This window comes from Parasteatoda tepidariorum, chromosome 7, assembly GCF_043381705.1.
Source record: "Parasteatoda tepidariorum isolate YZ-2023 chromosome 7, CAS_Ptep_4.0, whole genome shotgun sequence".
NCBI classification, from domain to species: Eukaryota; Metazoa; Arthropoda; class Arachnida; order Araneae; family Theridiidae; genus Parasteatoda; species Parasteatoda tepidariorum.
This window is the reverse complement of record NC_092210.1, coordinates 51038719-51064435: the sequence shown is the minus strand read 5'-3', so window position 1 is coordinate 51064435 and position 25717 is coordinate 51038719. Positions and strand designations below refer to the sequence as shown.

General features: G+C 28.5%; 1 protein-coding gene across 1 annotated transcript in view; it reads left to right on the top strand.

Annotated features, from left to right (window-relative positions):
• LOC122269131 (cytosolic carboxypeptidase 6-like) overlaps positions 1-25717 on the top strand; it is a 534894-nt gene that overhangs the window by 60008 nt on the left and 449169 nt on the right. The window contains exon 3 of the mRNA XM_043040819.2: positions 425-549. Coding sequence (XP_042896753.1) covers positions 425-549 — 125 coding nt within the window. The remainder of the gene's footprint in view (positions 1-424; positions 550-25717) is intronic.

Sequence of the window (25717 nt, the reverse complement as noted above, 5' to 3'; positions counted from 1 at the left end):
GAACGTTCGATTCAACTATTAAATAAAACAGCTAAATGTGTTCCCGAATATTTTATTCGAATCCATGGGTGATGTGTAATAGTATTTCGATTCCCGAAGAGAAAAGAAAGCTACAATATCCATTTACTTCAAGGAAAAAAAGTGAAGTTTTCTTGAAGTATTCAATAAAATCCTTCGAAATGACATTACATCTATTCCTACTTTTCATCTCAATGTATTCAATACAGAAGTTGGACTTTATACGCATGCACATTCCTTTCTTTGATCCATATTTTAGACCGTGGTTTTCTTACACCAGGAACCCGGCACCCATTGAATACATATAACCTACTTAAGTATATAACCCATTTGCGTTTTGGAGTTCATTTCTTTAACGGCACATTTTTATTTCTTATTCTTTACTTTTTTTCTTTTTCTTTTTTAGGAAATCTAGGTAGAGTGGACTATGTAGGAGAACTAGACTACGATTTGTACGTACGCCCCGACGTGGCAAATCCCAGGCATAGGGTATGGTTTAATTTCACCGTGGAAAACGTTCGAACAGATCAAGTAAGTAAGATCGTTAGCTATTTCCATTTGTGGAAATGGGGGTAATGCAATCGGGAGTATCGATACTTTTCTTATTTTCTTTATACTTAAGAAGGAAAGGAAATACCAGGATGAAAGCGTTAGGAAAGCTTTTACATTCTTCGATAGTGATTGTGTTTGGAAAGATAATTGAGCTTCTGCTTTTTTTTTTCTTTTTCAATAGTATAACTTCGCTAGCTTACAGTCTTATACTAATGTGAAACTAAGTATTAATTCTTATTTTGTCTTCGAGCGTTTTTCTGTGATTAATTCTCATAGTTCAGATTATATTTATCTGAAAAAAAAGTAGCTACAATTTGCTTTTACTTCTTATCTTATTATTTGGGCATGTTTTAATAAACCGTGACGCTAAACATACTCTCTGAAGTTTGCAAAATTTTGTAACTAAATCATCCTTTAAGCAAAAGGACAATAAAAATTGTTTAGTTTTTTTTATGTGTTCTTAATACGAGGAATGCTTATACACCTTTTCATTCATTATTCCTGGTTTCATTTTTTCTACTCACCTTCAAAAGTTTTTTAATGATGACTTTGTTAATCTCAATGTCCTTACTTCTTATCGAAAAACTCTTGTTTTTTACTGTCCATTTTTATTTGTCATGTCTTTATGTATTTCAGTAATAAATGAATTTTTTTAAAAATACGTTTGATACATTACGTTAGCAGTTTGAATTGCAAGTAAGTTACTGATTACCGTTTAGTCATGTTTATGATGAAGTTTCATATAAGCCGAAGAAGCTACTAGTTGGAAAAGTTCCCTAAAGACATTAATTATCTCTATCTTTATCACTGAATTTGTTTTAACGACTATTAATTAAACTATTTTTTTAAAAATTAATTTTGAAGCTGCAACAAATTGTGCAAAAAAATGGTATAACGCAGCAAATAGCATGTGCGAGGAATTATCATCATCGTATGTATCATACCCGTGATAAATTAAGCAAATAAGTTTTGCTTGTCATCTCGAATAGCCCGCATGATGAATTTTCATCATTGAATAGTATTGTGTTCGGCATGAATTATGCAAATAAATTCGACTTTTCGCGGCGAATAGTGCACAGAATGAATTTTCATCATCAGTGTCGTATGTGTGCTAAGAATTATGCAAATAATTTTGGCTTCACATGACGAATAGCACAAATGATTAATTGTTATTATTGTAAAGTATTAAGTAGAGAAATTACGCACATATATTTGGTTTTATGCGACGAATAGCCTGTGGTGAACTGTTATCATTGCAAATGCGATGAATTGCACAAAAAACTTAATTTTGCAAGACAAAGGAATCGCGCGTGTGAAATTGTCATCATTGTATATTTGGTACACTAATTGTTAAATACGACAATTTGAAAACTGTCGTGTTTCGATTGCAAAAGTCTTCTGTATTTTACAATTAGTATTATACTTTGTGGAATGAATGCAATATGAGTCCAGATACTTTTAGGCTAATGAGAAAAGTTGTCATTTATATTGGTGACATGAAAATATTGGTGATTTTAATCAACTTGATTTATTTTAAGCTGTTTTCAATGAACCCACATTCTTTTAGGTTGGTTAGAAAATGTTTGATTCAAAGCTTAATTAATCTGATTCATCAAATTTCTCTATTTGACAGTGATTATTGCTATAAGCTTCAGAAAATTCAGACTGATTGGATTAATCTTACATATAAATAAGCCAAAAACCATTTAGGTTGATTTTAATAATCCAGAATAGAAAATATTAGTGACTTTAATTAGCTTGCTGTGTGTTATAAAATGACGGCGATATTAATTTTTCAATCAATTTAGCCTCAAGTAGTCGGCATACATTAGCTTATTATGTGTTCATTTGGGATGGCGATGAATTGTGCACGCGACAATATATTATTTGTAATCTGTTGTCATAAATGCGTTTTCCATTTCATTTTTTACAGCATAACTAGTAAAAACAAAAATATACTTATACTATATAAGTTTTGAAGATATCAATATACACCAAAAAATATAATAAAAAGGTTATTAACATTCCTATTTCTAATTCTGATATTTAAAATTATGTTAGCAAACAAAGAAATTTATCCTTACACTATCGCAAATAAGTACTTTTGAATTTTCTGACTAAAATCCTTTCTATGTTTATAAATTGAATCTTAATGTGAAGAAATATCTTATTTTACAACTTTAAATCTCAGTGAACACAATTATTTTTCTTCTTTTATTAAATAACTGAGATATTTCCTGGAGTTAAAATTTTAACAAATGATTTTTTTTATTAACTTGAGATTATTTAAGTAACGAAGGGAATTAATTACCATCAATGAAATAAAGAAGCAAAATTAGCAATTCAAATGGATTTTGAGAAGGTGATAAAAAATTGGTAAGCAGCCTTCCTGCATTTCAAGAATTTTATAAAAGTGGGATCACTGTTTCCACAATGGTTAAGACTTCTTAATTTATACATATACATACTTCTTAATTTATACAATTTTTTTTTTAGAATTACTCAAAGGAAAATAAAACAAAGATACTCTGAGTTTAAAATTGTAGCGTGCTTTATTCAATTTCTTAATTAGCGATGTAATTTAAAAGCATTTTCGCTTGTGTTGAAAACACTCCAAATCTCCATTATTTGCTTCACTCTTAAGTAGCTTGTCCGCCATCTTGAAATTATTTTCTCCACTTCATTTCACTTCACACGTTGCATGTTCCAGCTGATGCCGTTACAAAACCTTTATCTACTAACAAATATTCGTTATAATTTTTGAGAAGTAAATTGAATTTTTTTTCTTACATAGTCACTAAGCAAGTTTGCTTTAATTTTGAGATCAAAATTTTGGCACATGTTTAGAGTGGTTGAAAACGAATTAACCGTGTAAATAACTATTATCTTATAACAGTACGTAAAAAAATTCTTATGAAGTTTTAACGTTGCATATCTATGAAGTAAGTTAATTTGCATGCATCTTGTTAATTTTAATAATTGAATCACAACTTCTTGAGCTCCAAAATTCGTAAAAAATAGATTTGATAATGGTACTACATTATTAGATTTTGCTTAAGATTTTCAGTAGGATAATTTCATACGCTTCTATTTTTATGAACTAGTGTAAAATTTAGCTAGAAATATTTTGCCTCTAGCATTATTAAAATCTATTTTAATTATAATTATTATCTATATTATGAAATGTATCATTCATTTAAAATACATCATGACAGACGGCGAATATAGTACAAAATAAAACGAAACTTTAAATGATTTTTCTTAAAAAATATTCCATTTGTCAAATGGTTTTAATTCACCATGCAAACGATTATATTCTGTATCACAAAAATTGAAAAAGAAAATCGGTCATAAACATTTCTTTCTATTTCATATTTAAGTCTATATTCTGCTATTTCATATTTAAGTCAGTTTCTTAACAATTTCTAAAAAAAATGTTTTGATAATTGAAAGTATCCAATAAACCAATTTGTTCCTTAAAAAGACTTTTTAGCGTTTAAGCAATTTCAGAATCTATTTTGTTTGTATAGATATATATACAAAAACTGAATATTTTTGAACAAACTTGGCAAAATCATCTTAGTTTTAAACTTAATTTTGTTTCAGTGAAAGGTAATTGTTGAATTATTGCATTTTCAACTGATGTCTTTTCAACATGGTGCGTAGCGTATTTTTAAAAAGTGCTTAAGGGTACTTAATTTCGATTTTCGTTACTTAAAAGCCCTTAAAGGTTCTTTTTTCATTGGGTGTTTTTAAGAACTGCTTAATTTTCCCTTTTCAAAAATGAGATTTTTTTTATTCGTTACCATGTCGATTTTCGCCACTTATTATGCTTGCTTTTCACATTGCTAAGCTTGCTTTTCACATTGCTAAGCTTACTTTTCACATTGCTAAGCTTGCTTTTCACATAGCTTTAGTAAGCTTGCTTTTCACATTGTTCTTTTCAACGTTTTCACAATTCATTTCGGCGTACCGTTGGTCCATAGCGTATGAAAGCACCAATCATTTTACATGTTTGATGAAAAACTTGCGAGTCTGTATGTGCGTCTACTGAGCTCGGTTCGGCGAGATTATTTCCTTCTCATGTGCAACTCTGCTGCATTTTGCAAGATATTCTCATTTTCCACCCTCTGATATCGAAACAAAAAATCTCTCGAGCATTTTATAATGACTAATAAAATCGAGAAAAAGAGTTCTTTGTCAGAAACTAGTTATTTTCTCATCATCATCTAAATTCTTTGAAAATTATTTTGCATTTTGTTAATGTATATAGTGCTTAAAAATATTTTTTGAGNGTATCCAATAAACCAATTTGTTCCTTAAAGAGACTTTTTAGCGTTTAAGCAATTTCAGAATCTATTTTGTTTGTATAGATATATATACAAAAACTGAATATTTTTGAACAAATTTGGCAAAATCATCTTAGTTTTAAACTTAATTTTGTTTCAGTGAAAGGTAATTGTTGAATTATTGCATTTTCAACTGATGTCTTTTCAACATGGTGCGTAGCGTATTTTTAAAAAGTGCTTAAGGGTACTTAATTTCGATTTTCGTTACTTAAAAGCCCTTAAAGGTTCTTTTTTCATTGGGTGTTTTTAAGAACTGCTTAATTTTCCCTTTTCAAAAATGAGATTTTTTTTATTCGTTACCATGTCGATTTTCGCCACTTATTATGCTTGCTTTTCACATTGCTAAGCTTGCTTTTCACATAGCTTTAGTAAGCTCGTGAGCTTTAGTAAGCTTGCTTTTCACATTGTTCTTTTCAACGTTTTCAGAATTCATTTCGCCGTATCGTTGGTCCATAGCGTATGAAAGCGCCAATCATTTTACATGTTTGATGAAAAACTTGCGAGTCCGCTTGTGCGTCTATACTAAGCTGTGTTCGGTGAGATTATTGCACTCTCATGTGCAACTCTGTTGCATTTTGCAAGATATTCTCATTTTCCACCCTCTGATATCGAACCAAAAAATCTCTCGAGCATTTTATAATGACTAATAAAATCGAGAAAAAGAGTTCTTTGTCAGAAACTAGTTATTTTTTCATCATCATCTAAATTCTTCGAAAATTATTTTGCATTTTGTTAATGTATATAGTGCTTAAAAATATATTTTGAGTGCTTACAAAATACTAAATAGGTGCCTATTTTTGTTGAAAGATTTGGCTACGTATCCTGTTTAAGAAGATAATGCATTTATTTAAATTAATATATAAAACAAACTAAAATTTCCATTTATAACATATATGCAAAACAGAGTGATCCTATAATCCAAAATATCAAAAAACTATGAAGAAAACAACAAAGAAAGCGATTTTATTGAACAAATTTGATTTATTTTCCATCAAATGTAACATGTGCTAAAAGTTAGAAACTAGTTAGAAAAACAACTAATCCTAACAACTTTATCTCCCTATTACAGGCGTAACCATCCATGTGTAACACATCAAAGTTGTTATTTTAACTTGAATTTGTTGAGCTTTCATTTTTAGAAGGGAAAAAAAAGTGTTTTGAGAAACTTTCTTTTTTTTTCTTCTTTCAAAAACAATGATGGTCAACTAAGAAACCGAAACAACAACAATAACCTAATTTTTCTGATAAATACTTCGCGTAGTTGAGATAAAAAAAATCATGAGAATAAACCGATAGAAATTGAAAAAAAAAATGTCAGAAAGGCTCAGGTGTTGAAAGCTTATCGTAAAAGCATATGAGAACTTTGGAATCCTTTGAGATCAAAACAAAAATACTTAAATTCAAAAGAGCTTCCATCTTTTTGGTATAAAATACTAAAAACGAAATACCATGATTGATTTTACGTAGTTTTTAGCTGTTAAAAAGTTTAGTATTGATTTTTACTGATTGAGGAACTAAATTAATTATGCAAGCATGTTTTATCTGGTGTGTTTTCCTGTAAATTTTAGAAAAATAAATTTATTTCTAAAATTAACCGTACATACTAAGCTTTGATGAAGTTGAATGCCGTAAAATTTTCTACCGAAATTGAAATAATCCTAGAAGGATATTGTTACTTTTTATTGTATTTAAACAATAATTCAAGTCTTAGAAATCTATATATATATATTTCTCTTACACGGCGACAAAAAAACGCCTCATTACAGCTCCCCGAATGGCAACGCTAGAAAATCGACCAATGATTGCCGCTAAAAATGTCACATGCCAAATCTAGCTGAGGTGGCTCAACATATAGCACTTTTAAAAACGGAAACTGAAATAACCTTAAGCTAGGCAGAATTGAGTAGTCCTTGTTGATAGATCTCTATTTTAGTATTTTGTCGAAAGCGCTTTTTTTCACGAATTTATATATTACGAATTTATTTGACGATTTTTGATTTATATCACGAATTTATTTGTTTTATTATTGTTATTAGTTATTCATTGAAAAATGAGTCTCAGTCGTGCTGTTACGCTTTAAGATTTTATACTATAGCACATTTCTAATAGGTTTAACGAATTACATGTCATTTATTTGAACTCAAATTTATTTTAATGACTTAGTATTTACTAAAAAGATGTAATTTTTTTTAAAAAAAAGTTGTTATATGGATTTGAATGATTGTTTTGAATTCTATAGAATTTTGGGTATTTGCAGTGTACCTAAGTTAGTAGCGAGCGAAGCGACCTTGGTTTGCGAAGATTACAATTTTCGGGGATTGGCGAGCGTTAGCGAGCAGGAGACGCAGCCCACTAGTTAAAAAAAAAATATGCAATATATTATGGGCATTTAAAGCTTTATAGAGCAAATTTGTTGTATATTTTTAATTAACTGTAGAACAATATTCCTCTTCAAAATTTGAAAATACCGGAAATAATTAATGCGACAGTTAATTAAGCTCTACTACTGGTATCAATAATAATTTGACAATTTTACACGACCTATGAAATAAATACCGATATAAATTCTTTCGCCAAAAATAATTATTTAAATTTCAATGTCATTGCTGATTTTTTACAAGAATTACAATTAAATGATTTTGATAATAAGTAGAAAAAAATTGGTACGAAATAAAATATTTCTTGTGTTAAAATGCTAAAAGAAAAATTATTTATTCGCTTATATATAACCGTGAAAAATTAGACATATTGTTAATCACACCAATGATGCTTTATTAATCTTGGTTCTAGGTGTTAATTGGAAATAAAAAATAAGTTTTGTACCAAAAGGCGAAAATACAATGGTGAAAAGGTTCTTCTTCATCTAGAAAAACCATAAAAAATCGTTTTATTATTATTGATGCCAATGAGGCTCAATTAATTTTAATACGGGGTTCTACTGCTATTATGTTATTTGGTATTAAGTACTAAATATACTAATATTGGTATCATGGTACTTCTGTGAAATAGGTTTTAACGGTCCTCCGAAATACATGTGTACCGAAGAAAATTGTTTATTGTATTAATTTTTTACTATTAGGAGTTGACTCAACATTACAGACAATGCCGAATGATACTGAATATAATTAATATTTATTTTGAAAGGATGAACTTCTACAAACATATTTTGCATAATCTTATAACATATAACCACGGGAAAGGAAAATAAATAATGCAAGTAGAAAAAAGACATTATAAACATAAGAATTACGAATTTAAACATAAGAATGTGTCGGTATATGTTTTTCATTTTTGTGCATAATTTTGTAGAAATGATTAATATTGATTTATTGATAATTTAGTTTTTTTCTCGTCCTGTACAAAGAACGGGTATTCAGCTAGAATATGAATAATTTAAAGTTTACTGATTCTGAATGTGGTTGCGTCGAATATTAAAGAATATTACCCGGCGTTTTATATCCAACAAAACTGACCGGGTTTGGATCTTATGAATAAAAAACTCGGTCCGGGTACTCGTACTGTTTTGTACATATTTTTGCCGGATCTGGTCTGGTATGAGGTATTTACCGGCTACCTGATATATCTCTACCATAAACCACGACCAAGTCTTTAGAAAATGATGCTATTGATTTTTGTTTTGTTTTTGGTCAAGCAATAAGAGAAAAATTTTCTCCTTTTTTGTCCCTTCGAAGAACTTAGTTTTTATAATTATTGCTTTCTTTTGTCATTATTATTTATTTATTTTTTAGTTTTATACCGTTGTGATTAGGTATGGAAATATGTAAATAATTATTGCATCAAATAACAGAAAATGTTTGATAAAAAATTAAATTATTTGCACCATAAAGAATTCGAAAAATTTGTCCCTAACCATAATTTGTTTATTGCCACTTAAAATGTACTTCACATTTTTCTTATCAAAATTATCTAATTTGTCTAATTTTAGAAATTTAAAACACGATAAAGAAAAAAAAAATCCTCTCTCTGCTGCTTTTGATTTTAAGTAACAGTTTTCGTTCATTTTTTTAACAAAAATAAGAAGAAAAAAATCGTAAAAATTGTTAAATATGCGAACAATATAATACAATCATCTAAACAATGTAAATGCGAACTGTTTATTATTAATTTTTTTAATATTAGCAGGAAAGCATAAAGCGAGCCTGTTCTTTAGAAAAAAAAGAAAAACTTAAAAAAATGAGCATATTGCATACCTGAAATAAAAATAATATGTAATTTTTTTAAAATTAATAATTCTTTAATATAACGGCTGTAGTGGTATATCATTTAAACAGATTCTAAAAAACGAAAAACGTTAAAAATAAATTTCCGCAACTCTTTTCAAAAAAGTTGATTTTTCATTTTATTTCATTTCATTCAATAATGCAGTTCGCAATTAGTAGCATCTGTTGCAAAATTTTTTTAAAATGGGCAAACACCTGCTTAATTTGTCAGCTGCCCTACTACGTCATAGATCACCGATTATATGACGTAACAACGCTAACACTAGAATTGGTTGACTGCACTGCTGCCATCTGCTTGCAACATTATTAAAACTGCAATATAGAATGATCAAATTGTTATAATCAGAGGAGAGTGGATGAAAACATATCTTATAACTCATTTAATTTATTACATTTGTGCACGCAAATAGATGAGTGCACAGACAACATTTACGAACGTCAAAAAAAATATGACAGTTCGTTAATCATTTAGAGAACAATAAAACGGTAGCCTGACAATTTAACGGCCCTTTATTGTTTTGGGTACATTTTTGTTTTTAAAGTGAGAATAATGCTATTTGGAATTATTTAGTAGCATATGGTCCGATTTTTGAGAAAATAATTGGTGGTATGACCTTTTTTTTTTCTTCTAATTTTAATTGTGCGAAATTAGTAGGATTAGTTTCTAATATTCAGAAATATTTTAAAAATTAAGCTTCAAGGATGTTTATTTTCGTCCTTGTTTTAATTATGATTTCTTAAATTTTACATTAAGATTTCAACAAAGTTATCGAGGATGAGGACATTCGGGGATAATGTAGATTCATTTTTTTCCTTCATTTTTTGTCCGAATTCCTTATTAATTATTTTCTAACAAAAATGTAGAAAACTTTATGATTTGCTTTATTAATTTAGGCCGTTCCACTCACCAATCCCATTGATTACTTCTTTTTGCTTATTTTTTGTTCATAAATACAATTTTTATAAAATATATAATTACTGTAGTTTTACGTAAGAAAAGATTGTTAGGATGGGCGACGCTGCTCCACCGCCGTGGCATCGCCACAGGTGCCCACTGGGTAACGAAGAGAGAGAGTTAGCAGTTCTGGCACTTTCTGTGGCCAATGGACAATAGTTCCAAGTGCCCGCTATTAAAAAAAAAGGAAAAAAAAAGATTGTTAGTTGTTTTTTAATTGTAAAGAAATGTAGGAATGCAGAATGTTTGGGGAAATAAGAAATTACTAATGAAAAGTAATTTTATTTGTTAAACATTTTAACCTTATCTCACATTTCAGTTCAATTTAGAAACAGATTTTATCTTTCTATGGCTATTTATATTTTTAAAAATTTTGATACAAATGTCAAGATTTATATCTGGCAACATGTGATGCATTTCTCACTTATTTTGTCATTATACTTATTTTGTCATTATATTTATTCATTTTGTTGTTGTTTCTTTTGATATCAAGTCAAACTCGAGCTTATAAAATGGAGGTATCAAGTTAGGCAAATTTTTGTTCAGCAATGAATAAATAGCTATTATTTAAAAAATAAAATATACGAGAAAAATTCGCTGAAATGCAATTAAAATTACAATAAATTTCTAACAAATTAGAATTTTGATAAAAGGCAAAAAAAAGAAAAAACTCGCATTAAGTTTTTAAATAAAACTGATCCTTTCAGCTTGTGAAATTATTAACTTTTTAATTGTATTTCTTTGCCTGAAATGTGGTTTATATGTTATTTTTTATTACAAGTTTAACTGTGAATATTTTTTGAACTAATTATCGAAAGTTAATTTTTTTAATTCCATTTTTTTCCTTGTATATTTTTCAACACACCTATTTATTTCGGGTTTCTGAGAATTAGTTTTTGCGCATTAAAATAAGATATAACGTAAAGTAAAAGGAAAGAAAAATTGAAAAAAATTCTCACTTGAAATCCAATAATTTTCGGACAATTTCGAATTTAAAAAAAATTTGAGTAAAATTCATAAATAGAAAATGCACTTGCGTCACGTTTCAATTCTGTAGTTTCATTTCTAGGCTTGCAGAGAGAAACGCATGGTACTTTTCTTACTACAAGTTGAACAGTTAATAAATATCGAATGGTAATTCTTTTTTATCGCACTCTCTGTTAACTTTTTACAAGACATCTATTTTTTTTTGGTTAATGGTGGACACTTAGGTCTATTTCCCATTGGCCTCAGTATTGCCAGACTTGCTACTCTCTTATCGTTATCCAGTGAGCACCTATGGCTAAGCCACGGCGGTGCAGTAGCGTCGCCCACGTCATACAACCACAAACCCGTTCACAATTGCACAGAAAAAAGCTTTACCTTTTATTAACTATTAACAGCGTTACGTTCTATTAACTTTGCCTTTTTAAGTCATTAAAACAACAATAAAATACATCGCAGTAAAACAAAATACTACGTACAAGTAGAACAACCAAAACAGCGGTCGGGACGTTTGCGATGTTTTAAAGTCGAGAAAAAATAATTCTGACTCGTACGAAATATTTTAATGACATTAATTTTTGATACTCTATAAGAAATAAACATGCAACAATTAGTAATTTTTTTTGGATATCGAAAAGCAAATATTCGAAATTGTTTTGCTTCCGGAAACCAATAATTCCATATTCGGTCGGATATTCTTCGATTAAATAGTTTTATTTTTAATACATAAATTTTTGTCAATCAAAATTAAACCTAGCTGGTGACAAAGAAGTAAATAATTTTATTACTTCTGCTCTGCCTACTATGCAGATATGAGCAATTCTACAAATAAACGCCAATTAGGTGGCCAAAAAAAAAATTTTTTTTTTGGGGGGGGGGAGGCACGCTATTTCTACATGAATTTTCTTCTTTTTTACACCCTAAAAAAGCAAGAAAAAAATCGTGAACATGAAATATTTTCTTTGCGACATAGTAGAAACATATAGATACATATGTGTCATATAGATAAATCTGAGCCATTTATTCAGATAAAACGATTTTTACATAAATATAATATTATTATAATGTTTTTCTAAAATGTATTTATAGAGATTTCATAGTATAAGATTATATTTTAGTATAAAAATTGGCGTTTATTTGTAGAATTTCTCATATCGTCGCTTTGAAACTAAACCGTGGTAACTCAAAAAAGCAAATTTTTCAGGAGAGCAATTTCTATCTAATGCTAATCGCGCCAATGCGATAACGATTTATCTGCTCTCTAAATTAATTTTATTGAACTATGAAGATAATACTTTTTTTCTCTAAAAGGGTGATTTTTTTTACACAAAATGACCCAAATATCTCATTTTTCGATTTTTTTGAGTTTTACGGCGATAAAAGCGACGATATGAGCAATTCTAGAAATCAACGCAAATTAGGCAAACAACAAAAATAATTTTTTTTTGGGGGGGGGGCACGCTATTTCTACATGAATTTTCTTCTTTTTTATACCCTAAAAAAGCAAGAAAAAATATTAAACATGAAATTTTTTCTTTGTGACATACTTTAAATGACAGAATACCAAATGGTTATGATTTATCTGAGTTATTTATTCAGATAAAACGATTTTTACATAAATATATTATTGAATATTAGAAATGATTAATTGTAATTCTGTTAAGAATATCTAAAATATAAAAGAATTAAAATCAATGACAAAATATTCTTTAATTGTAATTCATTTAATTTTATTTCACTTTGTAATTCATACAATGTAATTCAGAACTCATATAACCCATTTAATAGTCTCTAAAATGAACATAAATCAAATATATGAGCAATTCTACAAATAAACGCCAATTAGGCGGCAAAAAAAGTTTGTGGTGGGGGGGCACGCTATTTCTACATGAATTTTCTTCTTTTTTACTCCCTAAAAAAGCAAGAAAAAAATCGTGAACATGAAATTTTTTCTTTGCGACATAGTAGAAACCTATAGATACATATGTGTAATATAGATAAATCTGAGCCATTTATTCAGATAAAACGATTTTTACATAAATATAATATTATTATAATGTTTCTCTAAAATGTATTTATAGAGATTTCATACTATAGGATTATATTTTAGTATAAAAAATAAAAAAATGTAATCAAAGTTCGTAAATTGAAAGAATCGAAAAAAATTTAAAATTGTTATTTTGTCATTTAAAATATGTCACAAAGAAAAAATTTCATGTTCACGATTTTTTCTTGCTTTTTTAGGGTGTAAAAAAGAAGAAAATTCATGTAGAAATAGCGTGCGCCTCCCCCCCCCAATTTTTTTTGGCCGCATAATTGGCGTTTATTTGTAGAATTGCTCATATGTCCTCAACTCACCATTTTTTAAGAGTTTTGGGTAAAATTTTGTGATTCGTTTTTTAAAGTGGTAGTAAAATCTATACTAATTACTCTTTGCATTTATAAATACAATTTTAAATGATTTTAATCACCACTACATTAATTAAATTAAACACACATATAAATATAAGATAATCTTACTATTGATTGTTTAAGCATTTATTAATTACAAAGGATAATTCTACCTATAAATGCAATTCTATTTTAATTTTAACCTAAAAAATTAAAATTTGGCTGTTATACATACTTATGGTGGTTTGTGCGATTTGATGGTATATATTAATTTATTATTAAAATTTAATATGTAAAAACTTTGACAATATCGCGGACAATTCTTGAAAATAGTTCATGTGCTTCCGTGCGGACGATAACTATACGGCAAAAATTTTTGGTTAATATATTGCTTAAAACTAATTAGGGTGTTAGAATTGAAGAAAAGGTGAAAGAATTGGAATGCTTAAATATAGTGTATTTCTATATTTCTGTTCGATTTGGTTACTGTTAAAGTTTATATGTTGTATACGATAATTTAGAAATATGACAAAGCTGGTCGGAAAAGGTGGCTAGAAATTTTATAATTATTTGTTTATGGTAATTCTTATCAATTACTTATAACCTTTTTAAAATACATACCACAGTATTACACATCGCAAATTTTGATTTTCACATAGTAAAAATTAAAATTTTCTGAAACTTTTTCGGATTTTAAAGTGAAATCCTAACTTGAATAGCTGAAAAATGTGAAAAATTGATTTTCAAGGTATCGTTCCTTTGTATCGTTTCTATGTATGTAACTTATCGGTTTTCCAATTTTTTTTATCTATCTTAACTATCAAATTAATTTTAAATTAAATCTATTACTTTTAATTAAAATCCAGTAATCTTTTTAAGAAAAAATTTAATAGTTTAAATTGGATTCTAGTAATTTATTTAATTAATAAATAGTTTACAGAATTTTTAAATTCATTTTAATAATAAATATTTTAATACTTTATCTTATTCTTAAAAAAAAAAACAATTTTTAAATAAAATGTAAAATCTAAGAATTCAGAAATATGAGCTGGTTTAAACCAACTTTCTTATTTAAACTTTAATTAAATTACACAATAGTGAGCAGAAGGGAATGACTTAATATTCTTTGTTTGAGTTCATACGCATTTTGAAACATAAAATTTTCATAAATAATAAAGTTATTTCCTTTTTGAGGGGGTTAAAATTGTATAATGGAAAGTCATAATAACTTGTCATTTTGATAAACAACTTCGACACAATCGTGACTATTCATTTGCACGCTATGTGCCAATCTTACCCCACTAATATCATTAAGTACAGTCATGAAATACTTTCTATTTTTTGATTTGTAATAAAAGGGGATTTTTTTTTATTCATCTCAGCTATTTATAACTTTATTCTGAATACAAAATTAAGCTTGTATTTAGAAGCATTGGCTATGGGAACGTAATGTTTTTTTTAAACTTGATTTATTTAGATAAACTTTTTTTTTCTAGCTTGTTAACAGTTGTGGAATCATATACGAATAATATTATATAGATGTAATACAAAAATTTTTAATACTTTTGTATTAATAACAACATTAATACTCTTTCGTTTTCATAAAATGTCTTTGGTAAAGAATAGGTGTAGAAATTCTATTTTGGGAATTCAAGGCTGAAAACATACGATTGAATTATAATTAGATTTATATTTCAAAGGAGGAGTTATTTTTAGAATCTTGTCTCTCTTTCACTTCCATATTAGGAAGCATTAAATATCCATAATGCGTAGAGTTACAAGGTATGTACGACTGGAGCCTGTTTACATCATTCTCTGTTAGTACTTAATGCGAGAGTGAGGGTTTTCGCATTTCTCTTGCTGAATAACGTATTCCATAAAAGATCTGCCGGAACCGTCCGGAGTTTTATCCACACCCCCTCCCTTGTGGAGTGGGGATGTGAGCTGTTATAACCACCAGCCTACCTTTAAATAAACCTTTTGGTAACGTATTATGGCTTACGACTGAATTATGCAAGCTGAATACAACAATGATAACAGGGATGTAACCCTGTTATTATATATATACTATGCACATTATTGACAATGTGAGCATAACATTATATGTGCACTCATTTAATACAAAATAAGACAAATTAAAAAAAGCATTGATAATAGTAATTACATATTAATATAAAGGAGCAGTAAAGAATAATATCAGATTTGAATTTTATATATTTTGCTTTATGAGGACAAAATGCTCTTTAATAGATTTAATTTTTTTTTTTAAAATTTCATATCAGTCTTCTTTACTGGAATTGCCAGCATTAAATCTTTTTACTAGAATTTGATTTAAACCTCAATAACTATCGATTTTTTTCCAACAAAATTTTAAATCTACGAAAATACAAAACAAAATTATCAATAGAAAACATATTTTTGATTTCCTTAAAATAAGCATATGATGAAGGAAATATAAAAACTAATTATATAAATATATTTAATCTGCTAATTATAAACCCATTTATTTTAACCAATATGTTTGATATCACATTTCTTGTTAACTCTTTCATTAACACTTGTGACAAACTGTCATAAGTTTTTTTTTATCTGCTTCTCCCCCTTCCATCCAAACGTGATGTCACGAGAAGACAGCCCCTAGGACCTGTCACCTGGATTAAAAAACTTTAGTTCGAGAAAGCTTTGGTTCAATATATATTTTTGCTTAAATGGTTCTTATTTTACAAGTACGCAAAAATTATGATAAATGTAAATCATTTATTATTACTTATTTATTATTACTACCTTTTTTTTATTTTTTAGATCAGAATTCTGCTCAATAAACATTATTTATCATATTACTGATGCAACTGAAACTTTCGTTACATTCTTGTATAGTACAATAACCATTTTAAAATTCTGATGCAAATTATTAGGTTTTATTTTGAAATTTTAAGCTGACAGTAAACTTTTTAATCTGGACACAACTCAAAAAACGTATTTAAGAAAATGGATATGGATATACAAGAAAATGGACGTAGTGTTTGATTCCGTTTTTTAAACTTCCCTTACGAAACTAGTCATTCCAAAAAATTCATATTCGTAGTCATATGCTGAAATCACTTAGTAAATTGTTTTTTTTTTAAAGAAAATAGTATTTGCTTAAAAATTTTAAATATTAACATTTGTTTTTAAATGGTTATCACGAGTTCTAAAAAGTTATAATGGTGGTATTAAATTTTTGTTGTATGAATTTAAATCTTTTAAAATCACCTAATTGCTTAGAGTTTCAAACATTCCAACATAAGAGTGGCATATATTTATTTTTAAAAGTCCTCATGTGTGAATAAATACTCAATTTTAACTTCTATAGAATTTTTTTATTTACTTTTAAGGTAATAGTACTCATTTTTGAGTTCACTAAAGTATTTGATTATGTGAACAGTTCATTTCTTTTAAACCTAAATACTCGGTTTGGTGTAAATAAAAGTTTCAGTTTTCTGAACTTTAAAAGTTTCTGACTTAAGTACTAATTTTTTAATAGATTAAATTTTTCATTCCAAATCTGGTACAAATTCCAATTCTGATGCAAGCAATGCATCAGAATTGGAAGCTTTGGTTTTGTTACGAAACTATATATCTTCAGTGAGCTTTTTATTCTGGACACAGATCAAAATGAAATGGACATAGCTAGATAAGAAAATGGACATAGCATTTTATTCAAATTTTTCGATCTTTTCTTATGAAACTAAAATAGATCCAAACGAATTCGCAATATGATGCCGTCCATTTCTTTAAATCACTTAATGCATTTTTTTTTAAATAAGCCTTTTTTAAAAGACTTTAAAAGTCAACATTTGTTTCTACAAAGTTGTCATGCGTTCTATAAATTTATTATAGTGCTATCAAATTTACGTAGTGGGAATTAAAAGTTTTAAAAAATCACTTAATTGTTTAGAGTTCCAAACACTCCACTTTCCGAGAAGAATATACCTGTTTTTAAGAGTTCTCATTTTTGAATACGGACATATTTTCAACTATATTAAACTTTTTACTCAATTTTAAGGTAAAAATACTCATTTTTGAATACATTAAAGTGTTCGATTTATTTTCAGCTTGAATACTTGGTTTCGCGGATATAATAGCTTCAATTTTGTGCAATTACACATTACCTGTGGATAATAACGCATAACCTGTTCATATATTTTAGAAACGAATGAAGTTTGTAATCAGTTTTGTCATGAAGTTTTTAATCCCTTGACGTTAGATAAAATAGCTACACAGTGGATGCTCGATATAGCAACCACTTTATCAAACGAAAATAAACGTTTCCCCTGAATGCTAAAAAATTTCATTAATATTTACTCATTACTGGAAAATACTAGACTGAAAAAAATTAGAACGAAAATTGCAAACCACTAGAAATTAAAGCAACAGTTTAATATGTATATTATACACCTTGAAGTTGGTTGTCGTCTGTTATTAGTACACAGTAGATACATGATATAGCAACCCCTTTATCAAACGAAAATAGACGCTCATGCTGAATGCTCAAAAATTTCATTAATATTTACTCATAACTAGAAAATACTAAACCGAACAAATTAAAACGAAAATAACAAACCACTAGCAATTAAAGCAACAGTTTAATATGTATATCATACACCTTGAAGTTAGTTGTCGTCTGTTATTGTCATACTTCATCCTTTGAAAACTTACTCTAATGACAGGTTTTCTTAAAATGATAGATAAATGACGTCAATAAGATTATGACAAATTCTATGTCCTTCGAGAGAAGAAACGAGTGACGTCAGAGGAGTACTTATTGACCCAGATCTCTCTAATAATAATCATCACTCATATAAGAAGTCCGATTCTTGGGAGCAATAATTCTTCTCCATCCTCGACCCTAAATTCTATAACAGTTGTAGTCACCTCATTTGTTATCATGCCCCTACAATATTGGCATACTAAGTGCTGAAGGCACAAATTATTGCGTTTTGGCACAAGTAGTAAACTTCCTACGCCAAATAAATAGAAAAAAAATATATAAGTTGATGAAAAACTTCTTGTTGGATATATAGATCAACCATAAATCTAAATTCCATTGTTGAGGGAAATTATTGGGATTATAAATTATTGCTTTTGGAGACTGGTCGTTGAATTTGTAGATGAAATATTTATTTGGTAATTCAGATATATCACAACAAAATATTGCTTATAGAATGGAAATGTTTCAAACGTATGGCACCATATTTAAAGGAATTTAGTAAATTTTTATCGAAATAAAAATTAAATGAGATGAAATAACTTTTTGGTAAAAGTTACAAACGGAATAAGAGAAATTTCATTTAAAAACTCTTTTCCTTTCAGTTTCTCATACAAAACAAGTTGTTAGGTATGAATGGAATTATTTTACTTCTTGATATACTAAGCATTAGCACAGACTTAAATGTTCGTTAAATGAGATTACATTTAAACTCATCAACTTTGTGCTCTGTTGGTTTTTAATTAGATACATGATGTTTAAAAGTTTTTCATAAGGTAATATATAGGATTAGGGTTTAAGAAATATTTGAAGAGTGAGAAAAGTAAGAAAGAAATTAGTTAATTAACAATAAATGAAGACATATTAATAATTAACTCATTAAGAAATACCGAAACTGAAGATATACTAATTACTGACGGCAACAGTATTGCGTTTCGGCGCATGTCGTAAACTTCCTATGCCAAATAAATAGGAAAAAAAACGTTGATGAAAAACTTCTTGTTGGTTATAAAGATCAACCATAAATCTCTTAGTTGTGGGAAATTATCGGGATTATAAATTGTTGCCTTTAAGGGCTGGTCTTTGAACTTGTAGGTGAAATTTTTATTTGAGAATGTTGATATATCACACCTAAATATTGCTCATGTAATAGAAACCCTAGCAGCAAAATAACTTGGGCCATCATTGGGACAATATTCATGAATCTTGGCTCAGTAAAGGTTCAGAGGGCCTTTATTTTTCCGATATTGGCCCTATATAGAATTTTCCGAATCACCCGATATTTTACAGCCACTTTACAACCAATATCGGTCCTATATAGAATTTTCAAACTCACCCGATATTTTATATCCATTATTTAGCCAGTGTAGGTTCTATATTGGCCATTCTATGACCAATATTAAAAAATCTAGACTTCCCAAAATTGGTATCTTAGTGCATGTTCTTATTGAACCCATATCGAACCAATTTTTAATCCAACTGGGGCCGAGGCAAAATTGTCGCTTGGGAATGTTTGCAATGTGTGGAATATTTTTTGAAGAAAGTTTCTATCAAGATAAAAATTAAATGAGATGTAATTTAAAACGAGCTACAGTTTTTGATAAAAGTTACTTACAGAATGAGAGAGATTTCAATTAAAAACTTTTTTCCCGATGTATTTCAAACAAGCTAAGGTGAAAAGAATGAATCGAGTTATTTTATTTTTTGATATTTTTAAACGTTAGCGCCGTTGTGAATGTTAATTAAAGGAAATTGCATACAAGCTCATCAATTTGGCACTCCGTTGCTTTTTAATTAGATACATGATTTTTAAGGCGTTCATTGGGAAATATAAGGAATGATCAAAGAACTTGGGTTAAAGAAAGTATTGAAGAATGAAATAAGAAAGAAATTAGGTAATTAACAATACATTAAGACAGATATTAATTATTAACTCGTTAAGAAATACCGAAAATAATTAACGTCCTACCGTATATTCATGGTATAAGTCGAGCCTCTTTTTTTTTTATTGCGATATAGCAAAATACTTGGGTGCATAATTCGAAAGCTGGAAAAACTAACTACAAAAATTCTATTACGTTGTAAAATATTTTAAAAAGTGTTGAATTTCGAATTCTTTGGGTGGCGAGTTTTGGGGGATTTAGCTGATGAGGAGGAAGATGAATCCATTGCGAAGTGGGTTCATCTTCCATTGCGAAGATGAATCCACTTCTCAATGCGATGCTTCGATCCATTGAGAAGGGGAATATTGGATTAAATTAATGTTATGAGAAGTTACTATTAAATAACTTATTGAAGAAAGAGTTCCATATCTGAAAATACTAAGTAGATAAAATGTTAATTATGAAGAATTAAGAAAAAACTATTTGAAATGAAAAGTAAAAATAAAAATAAAAAAACGGAATAACATAATGATAGAAGAAAAAATTAATGAGTGAAAGATAGAGTAAATAAGTTATATATGACAGAAAATGATGGAATGAAGAAAGGGATGAGCTAATAAATTAAAAATAAGATAAAAATTTAGATGACATAAAAATGACTGAAGAAAAACATAAAGAATAAAAAAAAACTATTTCAAATGAAAAGTAAAAAAATAAAATTAAAAAAAAAGAATAACATAATGATAGAAGAAAAAATTAATGAGTGAACGATAGAGTAAATGTATGACAGAAAATGATGGAATGATGAAAGGGGTGAGCTAATAAATTAAAAATAAGATAAAAATTTAGATGGCATAAAAATGACTGAAGAAAAACATAAAGAATAAAAGACGAAGTAAATGAATTATTTGAGACTCAAATTGACGGAAGGAAGGAAAAGATGAACTTATAAATCTAATAAATAAATTAATGAGTGAAGAAGTTTGCTACTTGAAATCATAAGAGAAAGAAAACAATGAAATAAAGAAATGCTTGAATGAATGACAGAATGGATAAAATGATTGAAAACATAGAAGTTAAGAAAGAATTAATGAATGTTGAAGGAACAGAATTAATGAACGAATGAAGGCTGGGATAAAAAAAAAGCAACTTACTTTTTGTCTAAAGAATAGTTAATTATTTTAACTAACATTTATAATACAATATTTCTTTGGAATTCAGATACATGGTCTTATAACTTGGGAAATAAAGCGAAATCCTTCTTACATAATCTTAAACTATACCTTTAAAAGCGTTTATATTGTTTGGAAAGCATCTTTGTACAATTTGATTACAAAATTGAACGGAACTATATGCAGTCGCAGATGATTACATAAATCCTATACCCGCAATGGTCTTTTCTCAACTTGCAACGAAGTATAACATTCATGTTACCAATGATCAAAACATTAAAGATATCCTTCACTCCATTTTTGAAGCGCTTTAATCAAACAGAACTACAATAAGCATGAAAATTGTTAAAATTTCTAGACAGAAGAAAATAATAATTTAAACCTGCTTCTAAGGGACGTAAAGGCAAACAGAAACTTATTGATTTATATTTCCAAATAGTTTTCAAAGACCGATGATCCAAGAAAACTGCATATTATAAGTCTATAAATAACAAAATCCGAAAGCAATTATCAGAATTCGATAACAGGCTAGGGACTTCTTTTAAAATATTTCGCATCAGTTATAAGTAAGCTCTTGTGCTTTTAATAATGCATTCTTCCGCCTCAAGTTGCTCATTGACTGAGATGTCATTAAATCGGGATCTGGTACGCGAAAAGCATGAAGATTTTTTTCTTCAAAAAATCCGATGTTTACTCTTTAAATTTTGAATTCCCTCTGCTTATTTCAGAACGAAGCTATTTTCATAATATTCTCTAGAAAATTTCTAAAGCGATTTAGTATTTAATGAATCTTTCATTATAGAACCAAGTTAATTAATAGCCAAGAAAAATACACTTAAGTTATGAAATGTAAAATTTAAATAGAAACTTTATAACTGAATATCTAATCAACTGATGGAATATTAACAGTTTTCACTGATAAATGGAAGGAGCATAGGCAAGTAGTTTCGGTTAGCCGAATCAAAACTAGTTTAGTCTAAAATTTTCTGGGCAGACAATTGGCATCGTGTAAAATGCGAACATACCTGATCCAGGACTTAATAATTAACTCTGATACAAGAAATCGGTAAAAAATTCACTTTAAGAAGTAGTTAAGCATCTCTTTTCCAGAAATAACAAATTTCTTTAATGAATCAGAGAACATCAAACAACCTTCAGCTACGTAAATATCTAACTATCTAGAATTGCCAAGCATCTTAATTCTATAAACCGGTGATTTCAAGCTGATTCCCGACAGTCGAAGACAAGCCGTGTACAAAATTGTGATTGGTGCGCACTGAATCTATCGGGATCGTAAAGTCCTCCCAGAACAAGCTCCCAGACCAAATTCAAGCTCCCAGAACAAATCCAAGCTCCCACACCAAATCCAAGCTACCAAAACAAATCCAAGCTCCCAGAACCAATCCAAGCTCTCAGAACAAATCCAAACTCCCAGAACAAATCCAAGCTCCCAGAACAAATCCAGACTTCTAGAACAAATCCAAGCTCCCACACCAAATCCAAGCTCCCACACCAAATCCAAGCTCCCAGAACAAATCCAAGCTCCCAGACCAAATCCAACTCCGAGATCAAATCTATACCTCTGGAGTTACTAGATCGGAAATCGACCACTCTCTGGTGGAGGTCAAAATTACCATCTGTGAATGGATGGATGGTGTGTGAATATGTCCTTCCTGTAAAAAGCGATGCGACGTACGTATGTTGTCTCTGGAGCATCCTCAGGTATGTTTCCCAGACCATCACCAAAAGCTCACTGTGCAGCTCTAGTGCAACGTAAATAAAAGTACAGTACCGAGACTTTGAGTCCTGCTGTAAATGCTCTTTCGCACAAGCGTCTTCTGAGCACATTCTTGACTTCTTATCTCTTTTCTAGATCTTGTGGACCATCTTTTGTTCGATCTTGACTTTTTATAAGCAACAACATTAGCTGGAAAATATCTCATTTCATGTTATTAAACTTTTGGTTCTTCTATCAGAATTTTGTAATGTTATGACTGATGCATGAATTTAATTATCGCATCGTGATATTATAATGCTAATTATAATACTACTAAAGATTCGTAAAGTTGTTCACCAGTTTATTTCAGATTTTAACAGAGAAAAATTAGGAACCATTGTCTACAAAATCTTAAAACAACTTTCAATGCTTTTTTATTATATTTTATTTTATTATATTTTATTTCATTATATTTTATTTTATTATATTTTATTTTACTATATTTATTTTACTATATTTTATTTTGTTATATTTTATTTTATTACATTTTATTGTATAATATTTTATTTTGTTATATTTTATTTCATTATATTTTATTTATTTATTTGAGAATTTTAATTTTATAGTAGATTCTGTGTCCACTACACCTCTTTTTTATTTTGAGAAAATAACATTTAAAGATTATGAAGGAAATATTTAATTTTATTTATTTTCATGTTTAAGTACTATAATTTGATTTTTCTGTTTACTTCTAAAATAAACGGAAAAAGATCAATCTACCAAAAAATTCATAAAATTTATATAGATTAGATAATGCTATAGAAAAACTATGAAGGGTAATTGTTTATAAAAAATAATATCTTTTTTGTTGTTACTCTTTTTAACAATAGAGAGAAGTATTTTTTTTATTTATTTAAGATGAATTTAGGTAAATGTTGCCATTCGGTTGATTCCCAAATAAATTCGTCAAAACGTTTTAGAATTTGAAAGCTTAAAAGGGAAGTTAAATGAGCTGTTGAAAAGCTTGCAAAATAAAATTTAAAGCGTTGGTTCTAACTAATGTAATATACTAGTGACATTTATTTATTAACCTTAATGCTACGAGGGGTGCTTTTTATATGTTTAAGAGCATTTTTCTAGACCCATAAATGTTCTTCCTCATAAATTCCTGTTAACAACAAAACGTCTCTGGCCCGAAAAAATAATAAGTAAGAAATTGCGACCATAAATCTTCCAGTCGCTAGTGGAAAAAGAATAAAATATAAATGTATACATAACTGCGCAATTCTTAGGAATTTTCATAGGAAAACACGGCTTCATTATGCGCACCTCTATCTAACTTCGACTCAATTACGAGCCTGATGAATGCAAAAGAACAGAGAAATTTGAAATTCTTTTTTCTTAAAAAAAATGCGCCAATAAGCTAGAAACACTCGCCAAGAGGCACAAAACTTTTTTAATTCCCTCGAAAGCAATTGTGTATGTTTGGGAAAACAGTAAAAGAGGGAAGAAAATATGAATAAATTTAAGAGAATTGTTCTTTTCTTTTCTTCAAGCGGATAAAAAGGCGCTTTATTAAAGTAGCTTAGTCTTGATTCAATACCGACATTTTTACCTCAAAGCAATGTGCGAAATTGGATAAGTTGTTTATCGGAAATTAAATTGCTTTGGACATTTTGCATACGTGTAATTGGCTTTGGCATATTTCAGTCCCCTCTCTAGTCGGTTTATTTCATTGATTACAAGAAAAATCTTGTATTTTTGGAAGTAACTTGATTTTAAAGAAGAGGAAGGAAAGGAATTTAGTTTTTATTTTAATTTTCAAAACACACTGATTTAGAAATGTTTGGCTGAAATAAAAATAAAATGTCAAATGCAATTTTGAAACTCTGCTGGTTAGTGTTCTCGCCGTAGAAAATGTTTTCTTCATTGATAAAATTGACTATTGATTTTTTCTTCTTGCCTAAATTTGTTTACTTCCCGGAACTTTAAAAACAAACTTTTATAAAAGGAATAAAATATTTATTATTTTGCATAGATTGATTCAGTGCAACTTTAGTGTTCATCTGGAGATTTGCTTTGTCTCAACTTGCTTAGAAAAAGATAATGAGTTCCGTAATTATAATCATCAGAAACTTTAAGCTAGTCCAAGTGTTGAATCCAATAATATTTTACTTAATTTAAACGAAGTTGAAAATATATAGCCTGTTCTTGAAACAAGCTTTTCAAATATTTGGACACTCTTAAAGTGTGGTTCTTAAAAACAAAAAATCAATAATTTACGAGTTAGTAAATCGGCTATGAGTTCAAGCTTAAAATCATGTTAAAAAAATACAACATATTTCTTGATATTAAATAAATAATCCGAAGAAACTGAAGCAGTAAGATATTAGTTACTTAAAAAATTTATTCGCTTCAAAAATTTACAAAATGGACATAACAGTCGATATGTTTCAAGCTCTCAAAAATAAGAGAAATTATTACCACCATTTACAGACAACAATTTTAAATAGATTTGTTTCCAACTCTCTTCGTTTTCGCTTAATTTATTTCTCAAATTATTATCATTTTTTTCCTCAATATTCTGAGAAACTTTTTACCTAAAATCTTAAAAATCACTCATATATTGATTATAAAATTCAACTCATATAAAGTTCCGTTAACGTATTATTTTTTCAGCAAATTTCATATGGGATTCTTGAAATAAA